Source organism: Leucoraja erinacea, unplaced genomic scaffold (genome assembly GCF_028641065.1).
Source record: "Leucoraja erinacea ecotype New England unplaced genomic scaffold, Leri_hhj_1 Leri_107S, whole genome shotgun sequence".
In the NCBI taxonomy this organism is placed as follows: domain Eukaryota; kingdom Metazoa; phylum Chordata; class Chondrichthyes; order Rajiformes; family Rajidae; genus Leucoraja; species Leucoraja erinaceus.
Window position 1 is genome coordinate 134,540 of NW_026575319.1, and position 17,997 is coordinate 152,536.

General features: G+C 55.4%; 1 protein-coding gene across 1 annotated transcript; it reads right to left on the reverse strand.

Moving 5' to 3' along the window:
* On the reverse strand, positions 1-13,872 carry LOC129715257 (WD repeat-containing protein 38-like). Its single transcript, XM_055665114.1, has 8 exons — positions 13,723-13,872; positions 11,305-11,494; positions 8,549-8,729; positions 7,663-7,769; positions 5,972-6,121; positions 5,431-5,511; positions 3,370-3,582; positions 1-287 (listed from the first exon to the last, which is right to left on the reverse strand). Exons 2-8 carry the CDS (start codon positions 11,464-11,466, stop codon positions 168-170), a joined length of 1,014 nt encoding a protein of 337 aa, XP_055521089.1. The 5' UTR covers positions 11,467-11,494; positions 13,723-13,872; the 3' UTR covers positions 1-167.
* Between the last annotated feature and the right edge of the window lie 4,125 nt (positions 13,873-17,997).

Here is a 17,997-nt window from a genome sequence, read left to right on the forward strand (position 1 = left end):
CATTGTTCAAGCATGCATGTAATGAGAATATGATTGACTGAGGCAGCGAGTGGTCCAGAACCTGTATCGCTGCCGTCTCTCCCGCAGTCTCCCCCACGCCCATCGCTGTCTTCTCTCGCCGGCGTTTCTCCCTCTCGCTGGCGATTCTCTCCCTGTCGCCGGCTCCTCTACTCCAGGTAGCCAACGTGGAGATTCCCGCGGCCACCACCCACTGCCACCACGTGACCATCCATTGTGGTGGCCACCACATGTACCGGGTGCTGGTGCAGTTTAATCTCCCCCAGGACCTGACAGCAAGAAGGGGACACGTTAGCAGCGCCGGAGATTAGAGCATGCCCGACCCAGGACCCAACCGGCGTCTCACCTCCACCCATGAACCATGTAGCCAGCTCTACCCACCCCCAACGTTCAGCCGCGGAGCAGTTTGTGTTTTAATATATTTTATTATTTTATACAATTTTTTAACAAAACAAACAAAAAAATAAAAATAAAAACTGAAAAAGACAACAGGAAAAAAAAAAAATAATAATCAAACAAAGCCGCAAGAAATAACAGTATTGGTACAATCCACATAGAAACATAGAAATCATGTGCAGGAGTAGGCCATTCGGCCCTTCGAGCCTGCACCATTCGCCATTCAATATGATCATGGCTGATCATCCAACTCAGTATCCCGTACCTGCCTTCTCTCCATACCCCCTGATCCCCTTAGCCATAAGGGCCACATCTAACTCCCTCTTAAATATAGCCAATGAACTGTGGCCTCGACTACCCTCTGTGGCAGAGAATTCCAGAGATTCACCACTCTCTGTGTGAAAAAAGTTTTTCTCATCTCGGTTTTAAAGGATTTCCCCCTTATCCTTAAGCTGTGACCCCTTGTCCTGGACTTCCCCAACATCGGGAACAATCTTCCTGCATCTAGCCTGTCCAACCCCTTAAGAATTTTGTAAGTTTCTATAAGATCCCCTCTCAATCTCCTAAATTCTAGAGAGTATAAAACCAAGTCTATCCAGTCTTTCTTCATAAGACAGTCCTGACATCCCAGGAATCAGTCTGGTGAACCGTCTCTGCACTCCCTCTATGGCAATAATGTCCTTCCTCAGATTTGGAGACCAAAACTGTACGCAATACTCCAGATGTGGTCTCACCAAGACCCTGTACAACTGCAGTAGAACCTCCCTGCTCCTATACTCAAATCCTTTTGCTATGAAAGCCAACATACCATTCGCTTTCTTTACTGCCTGCTGCACCTGCATGCCTACTTTCAATGACTGGTGTACCATGACACCCAGGTCTCGCTGCATCTTCCCCTTTCCCAATCGGCCACCATTTAGATAATAGTCTGCTTTCCTGTTTTTCCCACCAAAATGGATAACCTCACATTTATCCACATTATACTGCATCTGCCAAACATTTGCCCACTGACCCAGCCTATCCAAGTCACCTTGCAGTCTCCTAGCATCCTCCTCACAGCTAACACTGCCCCCCAGCTTAGTGTCATCCGCAAACTTGGAGATATTGCCTTCAATTCCCTCATCCAGATCATTAATATATATTGTAAATAGCTGGGGTGTCCCAGCACTGAGCCTTGCGGTACCCCACTAGTCACTGCCTGCCATTGTGAAAAGGACCCGTTTACTCCTACTCTTTGCTTCCTGTTTGCCAGCCAGTTCTCTATCCACATCAATACTGAACCCCCAATGCCGTGTACTCTTTTGCTTTATGTTGTCCTGACTTCAGTTGTCAGCCACGGTTGCCTCAGTCTGTCATTGCTACATTTCTTCTTCTTTGGGATGAAAGTATCCTACGTCCCAAATTACTTCCCAAACATTTGTCCCATACCTGCCTGGCCCCTTTCCGATCATCTTTAGCCAGCTCCTCCCTTATGCCTCTGTAGTTATAGAAACATAGAACCATAGACAATAGGTGCAGGAGTAGAGGCCATTCGGCCCTTCGAGCCTGCACCGCCATTCAATATGATCATGGCTGATCATCCAACTCAGTATCCCGTACCTGCCTTCTCTCCATATCCCCTGATCCCCTTAGCCACAAGGGCCACATCTAACTCCCTCTTAAATTTAGCCAATGAACTGGCCTCGACTACCCTCTGTGGCAGAGAGTTCCACAGATTCACCACTCTCTGTGTGAAAAATGTTTTTCTCATCTCGGTACATTTGGAGTATGGGGAAACGTAATTTCAATCCTCTGTGTAACTACTGTTGCATAATTGAATTGACAATAAAGTTTACTTTGAACTTTGGTAAAAGATTTCCCCCTTATCCTTAAACTGTGACCCCTTGTCCTGGACTTCCCCAACATCGGGAACAATCTTCCTGCATCTAGCCTGTCCAACCCCTTAAGAATTTTGTAAGTTTCTATAAGATCCCCCCTCAATCTTCTAAATGCTATCTTTACTCAACAGTAATACCGATTCAAGTCACTGACCCTGGCCAGTGGACACTGACCCAGGCCAGTGTAGTCTGACCCAGGCCAGTGTAGTCTGACCCAGGCCAGTGTAGTCTGACCCAGGCCAGTGTAGTCTGACCCAGGCCAGTGTAGTCTGACCCAGGCCAGTGTAGTCTGACCCAGGCCAGTGTAGCCTGACCCAGGCCAGTGTAGTCTGACCCAGGCCAGTGTAGACTGACCCAGGCCAGTGTAGACTGACCCAGGCCAGTGTAGTCTGACCCAGGCCAGTGTAGCCTGACCCAGGCCAGTGTAGCCTGACCCAGGCCAGTGTAGTCTGACCCAGGCCAGTCACTGACCCAGGCCAGTGTAGACTGACCCAGGCCAGTGTAGACTGACCCAGGCCAGTGTAGTCTGACCCAGGCCAGTGTAGTCTGACCCAGGCCAGTAGTCTGACCCAGGCCAGTGGAGTCTGACCCAGGCCAGTGTAGTCTGACCCAGGCCAGTGTAGCCTGACCCAGGCCAGTGTAGCCTGACCCAGGCCAGTGTAGCCTGACCCAGGCCAGTGTAGACTGACCCATAGCCAGTGTAGACTGACCCAGGACAGTGTAGACTGACCCAGGCCAGTGTAGCCTGACCCAGGCCAGTGTAGACTGACCCAGGCCAGTGTAGCCTGACCCAGGCCAGTGTAGTCTGACCCAGGCCAGTGTAGTCTGACCCAGGCCAGTGTAGTCTGACCCAGGCCAGTGGACACTGACCCAGGCCAGTGTAGCCTGACCCAGGCCAGTGGAGTTTGATCCAGGCCAGTGTAGTCTGACCCAGGCCAGTGGACACTGACCCAGGCCAGTGTAGACTGACCCAGGCCAGTGTAGCCTGACCCAGGCCAGTCACTGACCCAGGCCAGTGTAGTCTGACCCAGTGAGACTGACCGTCACCAGCACTATTACAGCCACTGCCAGGTCTCACCGCATCGGTCTTGATGTTGACGGCCTGAGCACTGTTAGTCCCACTGCCCCCAGCGATGACAGTGTCTCCTGTGCAGTATCGAGCGGAGTAGATGAACTCCCCATGATCCAGGTCTGAGGGGAACACAACGCTCTTCTCCGGCGTTGTTTTCCGAAAGTCCCAGATCTGCAGAGCGTTGCGAGCTACCCACGAGCCCGTCAGGATCTTGTTGTTCTGATCAAAGGAAAGCAGAAGGTTTACAGGGCAGGTGGGCAGTCGCTCTCGACAGACCCAGACATCAACACAGAACAGACCCAGAACAGACCCAGACATCAACACAGAACAGACCCAGACATCAACACAGACCCAGACATCAACACAGACCCAGACATCAACAACAGACCCAACAGACCCAGAACACCCAACACACACAACAGACCCAGACATCAACAACACAGAACAGACCCAGACATCATCGACACAGAACAGACCCAGACATCAACACAGAACAGACCCAGACATCAACACAGAACAGACCCAGACATCAACACAGAACAGACCCAGACATCAACACAGAACAGACCCAGACATCAACACAGAACAGACCCAGACATCAACACAGAACAGACCCAGACAGACCCAGACATCAACAACACAGAACAGACATAGAAACATAGAAATTAGGTGCAGGAGTAGAGGCCATTCGGCCCTTCGAGCCTGCACCGCCATTCAATATGATCATCCAACTCAGTATTCCGTACCTGCCTTCTCTCCATACCCCCTGATCCCCTTAGCCACGAGGGCCACATCTAACTCCCTCTTAAATATAGCCAATGAACTGTGTGGCCTCAACTACCCTCTGCGGCAGAGAGTTCCAGAGATTCACCACTCTCTGTGTGAAAAAAGTTCTTCTCATCTCGGTTTTAAAGTATTTCCCCCTTATCCTTAAGCTGTGACCCCTTGTCCTGGACTTCCCCAACATCGGGAGCAATCTTCCTGCATCTAGCCTGTCCAACCCCTTAAGAATTTTGTAAGTTTCTATAAGATCCCCTCTCAATCTCCTAAATTCTAGAGAGTATAAACCAAGTCTATCCAGTCTTTCTTCATAAGACAGTCCTGACATCCCAGGAATCAGTCTGGTGAAACTTCTCTGCACTCCCTCTAAGGCAATAATGTCCTTCCTCAGATTTGGAGACCAAAACTGTACGCAATACTCCAGGTGTGGTCTCACCAAGACCCTGTACAACTGCAGTAGTACCTCCCTGGTCCTATACTCAAATCCTTTTGCTATGAAAGCTAACATACCATTCGCTTTCTTCACTGCCTGCTGCACCTGCATGCCTACTTTCAATGACTGGTGTACCATGACACCCAGGTCTCGCTGCATCTCCCCTTTTCCTAGTCTAGACATCAACAACACAGAACAGACCCAGACATCAACAACACAGAACAGACCCAGACATCAGACACCCAGTACAGTTTTGGTCTCCAAATCTGAGGAAGGACATTATTGCCATAGAGGGAGTGCAGAGAAGGTTCACCAGACTGATTCCTGGGATGTCAGGACTGTCTTATGAAGAAAGACTGGATAGACTTGGTTTATACTCTCTATAATTTAGGAGATTGAGAGGGGATCTTATAGAAACTTACAAAATTCTTAAGGGGTTGGGCAGGCTAGATGCAGGAAGATTGCTCCCGATGTTGGGGAAGTCCAGGACAAGGGGTCACAGCTTAAGGATAAGGGGGGAATCCTTTAAAACCGAGATGAGAAGAACTTTTTTCACACAGAGAGGGGTGAATCTCTGGAACTCTCTGCCACAGAGGGTAGTTGAGGCCAGTTCATTGGCTATATTTAAGAGGGAGTTAGATGTGACCCTTGTGGCTAAGGGGATCAGAGGGTATGGAGAGAAGGCAGGTACGGGATACTGAGTTGGATGATCAGCCATGATCATATTGAATGGCGGTGCAGGCTCGAAGGGCCAAATGGCCTACTACTCCTGCAGCTAATTTCTATGTTTCTATCAACAACACGGAACAGGGCGGTGACCCCCCCCCCCCCACCACCCAGTTGCCAGGGGTTACCTTGATGTCGATGCCGGGGCCACAGATGTGGGGGCCGTTGATGACCTTTCGAGCTTCGCTCGCCATTCGCTTGTCCCAGATCTGGCAAGAGAGACGGGGTCAGTGGGGGTCGGCCTGGGGTCAGACCAGGGTCAGTGTGGGTTGCTCTGGGGTCAGTGCGGGGTCGGTCTGGGGTCAGTGCGGGGTCAGTGTGGGGTTGCTCTGGGGTCAGTGCGGGGTCGGTCTGGGGTCAGTGAGGGGTCAGTGTGGGTTGCTCTGGGGTCAGTGCGGGGGGTCTGAGGTCAGCGCAGGAGAGGTCAGTCTGGGGTCAGTGCGGGGTCGGGTCTGAGGTCAGCGCAGGAGAGGTCAGTCTGGGGTCAGTGCGGAGTCGGGTCTGGGGTCAGCGCAGGAGAGGTCAGTCTGGGGTCAGTCCAGGGTCAGTGTGGGTTGCTCTGGGGTCAGTGCGGGGTCGGTTCGGGGTCAGTGGGGGTCGGTCTGGGGTCAGAGGAGGAGAGGTCAGTCTGGGGGTCAGTGGGGCTCAGCGGGGGTCGCGACCCCTCACCTTGATGGAGTCGTCCCAGCCGCCGGACACGAAGATGTGACGCTCCTGGGGGTGGAAGCGCAGAGCGTAGATGCGGCGCGTGTGGCCATCAATGGGACGGAGCTCCTTCCCACTCGTCACGTAGTCTGCTGGCTCCAGCACGTTGATCAGCTGCAGGGTCACAGGTCAAACCGTGACCCCACCACACAGCCCACAGTCTGAACCATGACCCCCACACTGAACTCTGACCCTGGTCTGAATTGTTTAGGAAGGAACTGCAGATGCTGTAAAATTGAAGGTAGACAAACGTGCTGGAGAAGCTCAGCGGGTGCAGCAGCAACGGTTCGGGCCGACTAGGAAAAGGGGAGATGCAGCGAGACCTGGGTGTCATGGTACACCAGTCATTGAAAGTAGGCATGCAGGTGCAGCAGGCAGTGAAGAAAGCAAATGGTATGTTAGCATTCATAGCAAAAGGATTTGAGTATAGGAGCAGGGAGGTTCTACTGCAGTTGTACAGGGTCTTGGTGAGACCACACCTGGAGTATTGCGTACAGTTTTGGTCTCCAAATCTGAGGAAGGACATTATTGCCATAGAGGGAGTGCAGAGACGGTTCACCAGACTGATTCCTGGGATGTCAGGACTGTCTTATGAAGAAAGACTGGATAGACTTGGTTTATACTCTCTAGAATTTAGGAGATTGAGAGGGGATCTTATTGAAACTTACAAATTCTTAAGGGGTTGGACAGGCTAGATGCAGGAAGATTGTTCCCGATGTTGGGGAAGTCCAGGACAAGGGGTCACAGCTTAAGGATAAGGGGGAAATCCTTTAAAACCGAGATGAGAAGAACTTTTTTCACACAGAGAGTGGTGAATCTCTGGAACTCTCTGCCACAGAGGGTAGTCGAGGCCACAGGTAATTGGCTATATTTAAGAGGGAGTTAGATGTTGCCCTTGTGGATAAGGGGATCAGAGGGTATGGAGAGAAGGCAGGTACGGGATACTGTTGGATGATCAGCCATGATCATATTGAATGGCGGTGCAGGCTCGAAGGGCCGAATGGCCTACTCCTGCACCTAATTTCTATGTTTCTATGAAACCCTTCTTCAGACTGATGTAGGATGGGGAATGGGGGGGAGGGAGAAGAAAGGAGAAAGGAAGAGCAGTAGCCCTGAGGGCTGAGGGAGAGCTGAGAAGGGGAGGAGACAGCAAGGGCTACCGGAAATTGGAGAATTCAATGTTTATGCCACTAGGGTGCAGACGGCCCAAGCGGAATATGAGGTGCTGCTCCTCCAATTTCCGGTGGTGCTCACTCTGGCCATGGAGGAGACCCAGGACAGAAAGGTGGGATTGGGAATGGGAGGGGGAGTTGAAGTTCCGAGCCACCGGGAGATCAGGTTGGTTATTGTGGACCGAGCGGAGGTGTTCGGTGAAATGATCGCCCAACCTCCGCTTGGTCTCACCGATGTAGAGCAGCTGACATCTAGAGCAGCGGATGCAATGGATGAGGTTGGAGGAGATGCAGGTAAACCTCTGTCACACCTGGAAAGATTGCTTGGGTCCTTGAACGGAGTCGAGGGGGGAGGTAAAGCGACAAGTGTTGCATCTCTTGCGGTTGCAAGGGAAAGTGTCCGGGGAGGAGACTGTGATCCCCAAAACTAGCTCTGTAGCCTGACATCGTTCCCCCCCCGAACTCTGACCCCTGACCCCTCACCTGGTTGTTGCGGGCATCGTATATCTTGATACCGCGGTTCCGCCCGGCGGTGGCGAATGTGGAGCCGTCAGCCGAGATGTCGACCGCGTAGAGCTGGTTCTCCTCCTCTGGGGGAAGAGGGGAGATGGCAGGGGGGAGAGCAGAGGTCAGGGGGAGAGTAGAGGTCAGGGGATAACAGGTCAGGCGGAGAGCAGAGGTCAGGGGAGAGCAGAGGTCATGGGGAGAGCAGAGGTCAGGGGATAACAGGTCAGGGGAGAGTAGAGGTCAGGGGAGAGCAGAGGTCAGGGGAGAGCAGAGGTCAGGGGGAGAGCAGAGGGCAGGGGGAGAGCAGAGGTCAGGGGAGAGCAGAGGACAGGGGAGAGCAGAGGTCAGGTGGAGAGCAGAGGTCAGGGGGAGAGCAGAGGTCATGGGGAGTAGGTCAGGGGGATAACATTACCCAGGGGGAGAGCAGAGGTCAGGAGGAGAGAGGGATAGAATCATTACCCTTCCCTGCTCTCCCCCCCTGTCTCCCCGCCTCTCACGTCCAGGGGAAGGAGGTCACACATGAGGGGGGGGCTCAATCCCGCAGGTGATGGTCCCTGACCCCACCTGTAGTGCTGACCCCCGACCCCATCTGTGGTGCTAACCCCTGACTCCACCTGTGGTGCTAACCCCTGACCCCACCTGTGGCTGACCCCTGACCCCACCTGTGGTGCTAACCCCTGACCCCATCTGTGGTGCTAACCCCTGACCCCACCTGTGGCTGACCCCTGACCCCATCTGTGGTGCTAACCCCTGACCCCATCTGTGGTGCTAACCCCTGACCCCACGTGTGGTGCTAACCCCTGACCTCACCTGTCACTGACCCCTGACCCCACCCATGGGAGGTTCTGCCCCCTGACCCCACCTGTGAAGCTGGTGACACAGGTCGCGGTCTGGGTGTTATAGACAGCGACAGTGCCCTCCGCTCCCACGGCGATCAGATGGCTGTTGTCCGTCGGGTGGAAGCAGAGTCCAGTGGTGGCCTGGCGTGAAACTCCGCCACTGAACAGGTCCCGCAACGGCTTGCCAACGTCCGGGTCCACCGCCTGGGAGAGCCAAGTCAAGTAAATAAGTACGTTTATCGGCCAAGTATTCACATACAAGGAATCTGCCTTGGTGCTCCACCCACAAGTAACAACATGACACACAGTGACAGTTACGAATGACTCAGAAAACACTAAACATTAATAATAATAAAACTAATGATAAAACACCATTGATCAAGCATGTGAACCAACAAAATACCAGATCAAAGGGAGGCTGCAGATTTTTGGCTGTTGAGTAGAGCAACTACTCGTGGATAACAACTGTTTTTATGTCTGGCTGTGGCAGCTTTGACAATCCGGAGTCGCCTTCCAGAGGGAAGTGATTCAAAGAGTTTGTGGCCAGGGTGAGAGGGGTCAGAGATGATCTTGCCCGCTCGCTTCCTGGCCCTTGCAGTGTACAGTTCATCAATGGAGGGAAGGTTGCAGCCAACAATCTTCTCTGCTGATCGGACCATTCGCTGCAGCCTCCAGTCAAGTCAAGTTTATTCGTCACGTACACATACGAGGTGTGCAGTGAAATGAAAGTGGCAAATGACGCGGACTTTGTGCAAAAAACAAACAAACAAAACACAAACAGAATGGAACAGAATCACATCTTCTTTTACATATTACAATTGTGGGAGGAAAAAAAACCCAGCAATTATAAAATTAAACTAGAAAAAAAACCAGTAGAACAGTAGACGGGGAACAGTGACAGGGGGTCAGCGGGGAGACACAAGGACAGCGGGGAGACACAGGGGGTCAGGGGGAGACACAGGGGGGCAGCGGGGAGACACAGGGGAGACACAGGGGGTCAGCGGGGAGACACACAGGGGGGGAGACACACGGGGGGAGACACAGGGGGAGACACAGGGGGAGACACAGGGGGGGGGAGACACAGGGGGACACAGCGGGGGAGACACAGGGGGGCAGGGGAGAGACACGGGGGGAGACACAGGGGGAGACACAGGGGGGAGACACAGGGGGAGACACAGGGGGGAGACACAGGGGGGAGACACAGGGGGGAGACACAGGGGGGAGACACAGGGGGGAGACACAGGGGGGAGACACAGGGGGGAGACACAGGGGGAGACACAGGGGGAGAGACACAGGGGGAGACACAGGGGGGAGACACAGGGGGAGACACAGGGGGAGACACAGGGGGACACAGGGGGACACAGGGGGAGACACAGGGGGAGACACAGGGGAGAGACACAGGGGAGACACAGGGGGAGACACAGGGGGGAGACACAGGGGGAGACACAGGGGGGAGACACAGGGGGGAGACACAGGGGGGCAGGGGGGAGAGACACAGGGGGAGACACAGGGGGACACAGTGGGGAGACACAGGGGGGAACACAGGGGGAGAGGGGGAGACACAGGGGGGAGACACAGGGGGAGACACAGGGGGGAGACACGGGGGGAGACACAGGGGGAGACACAGGGGGGAGACACACAGGGGGAGACACAGGGGGAGACACACATGGGGGGGAGACACAGGGGGAGACACAGGGGGAGACACAGGGGAGACACAGGGGGAGACACAGGGGGGAGACACAGGGGGGAGACACAGGGGGAGACACAGGGGGGGGAGACACAGGGGGGAGACACAGGGGGGAGACACAGGGGGGAGACACACACAGGGGGAGACACAGGGGGGAGAGACACAGGGGGAGCAGGGAGACACAGGGGGAGACACAGGGGGGACACAGGGGGGAGACACAGGGGGAGACACACAGGGGGAGACACAGGGGGGAGACACAGGGGGAGACACAGGGGGGAGACACAGGGGGAGACACGAGCAGCGGCAATGGGAGGGATGGAGACGATGCTGTGGTGGAGGGAGTTAAGGTCATAGTATAAGGGTTAGGGTCAGAGTGTCGGGGGCGAGGGTCAGAGTGCATGAGGTGAGGGTCAGGGTGCAAGGGTTAGGGTCAGGGGTGAAGGTCAGTGTCAGGGACGAGGATCAGAGTGCATGGGGCGAGGGTCAGGGTGTAAGGGTCAGGAGTGAGGGTCAGAGTGTCAGGGGCGAGGGTCAGGGTGTAAGGGTCAGGGTCAGGGGTGAAGGTCAGTGTCAGGGACGAGGGTCAGAGTGCATGGGGTGAGGGTCAGGGGCGAGGGTCAGAGTGCATGGGGCGAGGGTCAGGGTGTAAGGGTCAGGGGTGAAGGTCAGTGTCAGGGACGAGGATCAGAGTGCATGGGGCGAGGGTCAGGGTGTAAGGGTCAGGTGAGGGTCAGAGTGTAAGTGTCAGGGGCGAGGGTCAGAGTGTAGGGGTCAGGGGTGAAGGTCAGTGTCAGGGACAAGGGTCAGCGTGCATGGGGTGAGGGTCAGAGTGTAAGGCTCAGGGGCGAGGGTCAGGGTGTAAGGGTCAGGGGTGAAGGTCAGTGTCAGGGACGAGGGTCAGAGTGCATGGGGTGAGGGTCAGAGTGTAAGGGTCAGGGATGCGGGTCCGAGTGTAAGGGTCAGGGTGTAAGGGTCAGGGGTGAAGGTCAGGGACGAGGGTCAGAGTGCATGGGGTGAGGGTCAGAGTGTAAGGGTTAGGGGTCAGAGAGCAAGGGTCAGCGGTGAGACTCGGGTGGGGGTAGGCGGCAATACCTGGATGGCTCCGTTGCCGAAGCCCACAATGAGCTGGTGACCGTCGCCAGAGAGCGCCAGGCTGTAGATTCCCTGCGTGTCTCTGGTCAGCGGGATGGCGTGCCTCACCTTCAACTGACTGGGCGGCTCCCTCTTCACAGAGTCTCTGGATCGAGAGGCCATACCGGGGCCCCTCACACAAGTCGGGGTGCTGGGGGGTGAGGGCACACCGAGCATAGAAACATAGAACATAGGTGCAGGAGGAGGCCATTCGGCCCTTGGTTTCTTGCTCCAAAATATTCCAAATGGAATTTAAATTGGAGGTGGTGAAGGGAGGGCTTAAGCCAGAAAGGGTTATTGGGAAGCCTGCACCATTCACCATTCAATATGATCATGGCTGATCATCCAACTCAGTATCCTGTACCTGCCTTCTCTCCATACCCCCTGATCCCCTTTAGCCACAAGGGCCACATCTAACTCCCTCTTCAATATAGCCAATGAACTGTGTGGCCTCAACTACCTTCTGTGGCAGAGAATTCTACAGATTCACCACTCTCTGTGAAAACAAAATGTTCTCATCTCGATCCGAAAAGACTTTCCCCATTATCTTTAAACTGTGTGGCCCCTTGTTCTGGACTTCCCCAACATCGGGAACAATCTTCCTGCATCTAGCCTGTCCAAGCCCCTTAAAAACGCTGTAAGTTTCTATAAGATCCCCCCTCAATCTTCTAAATTCTAGCGAGTACAAGCCAAGTCTATCCAGTCTTTCTTCATATGAAAGTCCTGCCATCCCAGGAATCAGTCTGGTGAACCTTCTCTGTACTCCCTCTATGGCAAGAATGTCTTTCCTCAGATTATGAGACCACGAGCTGTGGGGATTGGGTTACATGGTGAGAAGTGGAGGGGTGCAGATAAAGTAAACGCTCTCAGCCTTTGCCCCAGCCTAGAGGATTCTAAAGCTAGAGGGCGCAGTCTTAGGGTGAGGGGAGAGATTTAAGAGGGACCTCAGGGGAAACTTCTTTCACCCAGAGGAGAATTTGTATCTGGGATGAGCTGTCGGAGGAAGCTGGAGAAGCGGATCGGCGGGGTATTGTTACAGATGCGGAGCAGTCGCCGTCAATCCCCTCCCTTCCGTTCACCCTCCCTCTCTCCTCCCCTCCCCCTCTCTCCCTCTCTCCTCCCCTCCCTTCCCTCTCTCTCTCTCCTCTCCCTCCCTCTCTCCCTCTCCTCCGCCCCTCCCTCTCTCTCCCTCCCTCCCTCTCCCTCTCTGTCTTTCTCTCTCTTTCTCTCTCCGTCTCTCTCCTCTCCCTCTCTCCCTCCCTCTCCCTCCCTCTCTCTCCTCCCTCTCCCTCCCTCCCTCCCTCCCTCCCTCCCTCTCTTCTCTCTCTCCCCCTCTCTCTCCCCCCTCCCTCCCCCCCTCTCTCTCTCTCCTTTCTCCCCCTCCCTCCCCCTCTCCCTTCTTCTTCCCTCCCTCTCTCTATCTCTGTCTTTCTCTCTCTCACCCTCTCTCTCTCTCCCCCCTCTCTCCCCCCCTCTCTCCCTCTCTCTCCTCTCCCTCCCTCTCTCCCTCCCTTCCTCTCTCCTCCCTCTCCTCTCCTCCCTCATCCTCTCCCTCCAGGGGCCGGGGATGCCTCCCCTCCTGTGATCCAGGGGACCCTGCCTGTGATCCAGGGGCCGGGATGCCGGTGATCCAGGGGGGATGCCCTGATCCAGGGGCCCCTGTGATCCAGGGGCCGGGGATGCCTGTGATCCAGGGGCCGGGGATGCCTGTGATCCAGGGCCGGGGATCCCCTGTGATCCAGGGCCGGGGATGCCTGATCCATGGGGGCCTGCCTCAGGGGCCGGGGATGCCTGTGATCCAGGGGCCGGGGATGGGGCCTCTGATCCAGGGCTCCCCCTGATCCAGGGCCCTCTCCCTCTCTCCCTCCCTCTCCCGGTGATCCAGGGGCCGGGGATCCGGTGATCCCCGGGGATGCGGCCGGTGATCCAGGGGCCTCCCTGGGGGCCGGTGATCCCCTCTCCCCTCTGTGATCCGGGGAGGGGATGCCTGTGATCCAGGGGCCGGGGATGCCGGTGATCCCTTCTCCTGTGATCCCTTCCTCCCCTGTGATCCTCCGGGGATGCCGGTCTCCCGGGGCCCCTGCCTGTGATCCAGGGGGGGGGGGTGCCTCCTCCTCCTCCCCTCCCTCTCAGGGGCGGGCCTCCTCCTGATCCAGGGGCCTCCTGTGATCCCCGGCCGGATCCCTCCCTCCTCCAGGGGCCGGGGATGCCTGTGATCCCTCCGTGATCCCTCCCTCTCCAGGGGCCGGGGATGCCTGTGATCCAGGGGCCGGGGATGCCGGTGATCCAGGGGCCTGCCGGTGATCCAGGGGCCGGGGAGGGATGCCGGTGATCCAGGGGCCGGGGAGGGGGGCCTGTGATCCGGCGACGTGCCCTCACCTTTCAGCCTGTGTCCGCCCGTCTACCCGACCCCACTGGATCCCGGCCCGGCCGGCGCTGCAGCCACTGGATCTCTCTCCCCCCTCGGCCAATCCCGGCCATCGGATCGCGAGTGGCGGCAGCCAATGGGAGCGCGGGCTGGACGGGTTTGGGCCAATCAGGGCGGCGTTGCCGGGGCGATGGGATCGCGTCACAGTCGACGCTCAATGCGCCCTTGGGATTGGCCCAGAGCCGATGCGGAAGCGCCGGGGATTCCCCCCCATTGGCCACTTGCGCCGGGGATTCCCCCCCATTGGCCACTTGCGCCGGGGATTCCCCCCCATTGGCCACTTGCGCCGGGGATTCCCCCCCATTGGCCACTTGTGCCGGGGCCGCTTGCGCCGGGGATTCCCCCCCATTGGCCGCTTGTGCCGGGGATTCCCCCCCATTGGCCACTTGCGCCGGGGATTCCCCCCCATTGGCCGCTAGCGCCGGGGATTCCCCCCATTTGCCCATTGGCCACTTGCGCCGGGGATTCCCCCCCCCACTTGCGCCGGGGATTGCATTGGCCGCTAGCGCCGGGGATTCCCCCCATTGGCCCATTGGCCACTTGCGCCGGGGATTCCCCCCCATTGGCCGCTAGCGCCGGGGATTCCCCCCCATTGGCCACTTGCGCCGGGGATTCCCCCCCATTGGCCGGGGATTCCCCCCCTTGCCGCTTGCGCCGGGGATTCCCCCCCATTGGGATAGACAGAGTTGACGTGAAAAAGCTTTTCCCACTGAGAGTAGGGAAGATTCAAACAAGGGGACATGACTTGAGAATTAAGGGACTGAAGTTTAGGGGTAACATGAGGGGGAACTTCTTTACTCAGAGAGTGGTAGCTGTGTGGAATGAGCTTCCAGTGAAGGTGGTGGAGGCAGGTTCGTTTTTATCATTTAAAAATAAATTGGATAGTTATATGGACGGGAAGGGAATGGAGGGTTATGGTCTGAGCGCAGGTATATGGGACTAGGGGAGATTATGTGTTCGTCACGGACTAGAAGGGTCGAGGTGGCCTGTTTCCGTGCTGTAATTGTTATATGTTTATATAGGAGCAGGGGCTGGAGAGAGAGTGTGATCTGAGTGTGGGAAGAGGGCCATAGACCGGGAGATATAACTGTGGAAAAGTGTATGGTCGAGAGCGATGGAGGATATAACTGAATGTGGGGAGGTGTAGGGGCCTGGAGGTGGGTCATACAGGTGGGAAGGTTTATAGGGGTCTGCAAATGGGGAATGAGCATAATGGCGGACTGCGGGGGTGATGCGCCGTTGTGTATGGCTGCTCCTCCTGCAGTCCGTCCTTTCACCCTTTTTTATTTTTATTTTTAGTCCTGTCCGTACAAAATGTTTATTGGAGGTCTTCTTTTACGTGGTGGGTGGGGGGGAAGGGGGAAACTGTTTTAATCCCAGTCTTACCTGGTCGGGGATGTGGTTTTCTTCCGAACCGCACCTTCGGCCTCTCTGTGCGGCCTACCATCGAGCTGGAGCAGCGCTGGAGCGGCGTTTCCTGCCGGGACTGCAGCTTCGCCGGCGGTGCAAATGCTGGGACACCAACATCGTTGAGCTGCGGCTGCAGAGCGTCCAGCCGCGGGCGGGCGGCACTGGATTTCAACACCGCGGGGCCTGGGATTCGAGATCGCCAGAGTCAGCGGTCCGGCCAGCGCGGCCTGAGAACTTTGGACATTGCAGTCTTCGGGGAGGAAGCGGCCGCTTCAGTCCAGGCCGCTGAAGAATGTTCACCTGACGCCGATGATCCAGCTTCGTGGCAGAGGGCCTGAAAACATCGGGTTGGCTGAGGAGGCCACATATAGACCCCGACCTCGGGTGGACTATGAGGGGGAGAACTGGATATTTTTAGTGCCTTCCCTCACAGTGAATTCTGCTGTGGGGGGACGTTTCATGTTGATTTCTATAGTGTACTGTTCTGTGTCTTTTTTTTCTTTTACTTTATTATTTTGTATGGATTTATTGACATTTAATCTGTTCAATTAGTTTAATCAATCTCTGTAAAGCACTTTGGTTCAAAGTGATTTTGTTTAAAAGTGCTATATAAATAAACATTATTATTATTATATTATTATAAAGGACGAGAGAGGAGCAATGATCAGTGGTGAGATGGTGGGAGAATTGTGTGTCCATCATGGTGGCGATGTTGGCAGGGGAAAGAGATGGTTCGTTTATAATCATCAACTGACAATTATGAACTAAAGGAACAATATTTAGCAGAGATAAAGGAACAATATTTAGTGCAAAGATTTTACTTTAATACCTTCCATCACAGTGAGGAATGTTGTTTCCACTGTGGTGGATGTTTATGTTAAATTTATTTTTAAATGTATTGTGTTATTTTTTACTTGTACGGCTGTATGGTAACTCAAATATCACTGTACCTTAATTGGTGCATGTGACAATACATGTGAACTTGAACTCGAACTAACATGAAAGTCTGATTGAAATGGAAGGGAGGTTGGTTTGTGTGTGTGATGGTCTGGGCTGTGTCCACAACTATATAAAATTTCTCGTGGTCTTGGATAGATCTGTTCCCAAACAATGCTGTGATGCCTCCCAATAAAATGCCTTCTGTAGAAGTCAGTGAGGCTTGTAGGGGACATGCCGGACTTCCTAATCTCGTTCAGGCTAAATTGATGGTGACATTTATTCCTAGGAATTTGAAGCTTTATCTCATCTCTATTTTGGGCAATGCTTAACACTTTCTTTCATGAAATCAATCACTGTCTCTGCCTTGCTGATGTTATAAGAGGGGTTGTTAACTTGGCACCATTGCAAAGTTCTCAATCCTTACCTAATCTCATCATTATCCGATATCTGACCCTCTGCAGTGGTGTCCTCTGCAAACATGTAGGTTTAGTTGCATTGGTGTTTGGTGAATTTTAAGGAGTGTAGTGGGAGGCGGGCATGGCAGCTTTGTGAATGGGGAGGAGGTGGAGACAAGGCAGCTTTGTGAATAGGGGAGGGGTGGGTGTACCAGTGCTGAGGGAGGGTGTCAAGAGTGTTTTGTTGTCATGTGTCCCAGACAGGACAATTAAATTCTAACTTGCCGCAGCACAACAGAATATGTAAACATAGTACATAACGGGAGACAAAAAAGTTCAGTGTGTAAGGGGGAGGGGAGGGGAGGAGGGGGGGGGGGGGGGGAGGGGAGAGGGGGGGGGGGGGGGGGGGAGGGGGGGGGGGGGGGGGGGGGGGGGGGGGGGGGGGGGGGGGGGGGGGGGGGGGGGGGGGGGGGGGGGGGGGGGGGGAGGGGGGGGGGGGAGGCGGGGAGGGTGGGGAGGGGAGGAGGGATTGGGGGGGGAAGGGGGGAGGAAGGTGGGGAGGAAGGGGAGGAAGGTGGAAGGGGGGAGGATGGGGAGGGGGAGGGGGGGGAGAGGTGGGGAGGAAGGTGGAGGGGGGGAGGGGTGTGTAGATCAGTGCATGTTCCTTTAACATAGTGACCTCACCACCACTACCCACTCCCCATTGTCTCCAGTATAATTGTAGTGTCCCCACCTCTAGGTCGCTCTCTAGCTCCAGTGATGACCACGGACAGCTAGTGCATAGTGTGTGTTAGTGAATGTAATACACAGTTAGTAAAAGGCTCTGTGTAGGATCAAGTAATTTTACAGGTGGGGAGGGGGGGAAATACCATCGTTGATGACGCGAGCGCGTCGGCTGCCAGTTTGATGACGCGAGCGCGTTGCTGCCAGTTGACGACGCGGCGCGTTGCTGCCAGTTGATGACGCGGCGCGTTGTTGCCAGTTTGATGACGCGGCGCGTTGCTGCCAGTTGATGACGCGGCGCGTTGCTGCCAGTTTGATGACGCGGCGCGTTGCTGCCAGTTGATGACGCGGCGCGTTGCTGCCAGTTGATGACGCGAGCGCGTCGCCGCCAGTTGTTGACGCGAGCGCGTCGCCGCCCGTTGATGACGCGAGCGCGTCGCCGCCAGTTTGATGACGCGAGCGCGTCGCCGCCAGTTGATGACAGTTGATGACGCGAGCGCGTTGCTGCCAGTTTGATGACGCGAGCGCGTCGCCGCCAGTTGTTGACAGTTGATGACGCGAGCGCGTCGCCGCCAGTTGATGACAGTTGATGACGCGAGCGCGTCGCCGCCAGTTGATGACAGTTGATGACGCGAGCGCGCGTTGCCGCCAGTTTGATGACAGTTGATGAGCGCGTCGCCGCCAGTTGATGACAGTTGATGACGCGAGCGCAGTTTGATGACGCGAGCGCGTCGCCGCCGTTGATGACAGTTGATGACG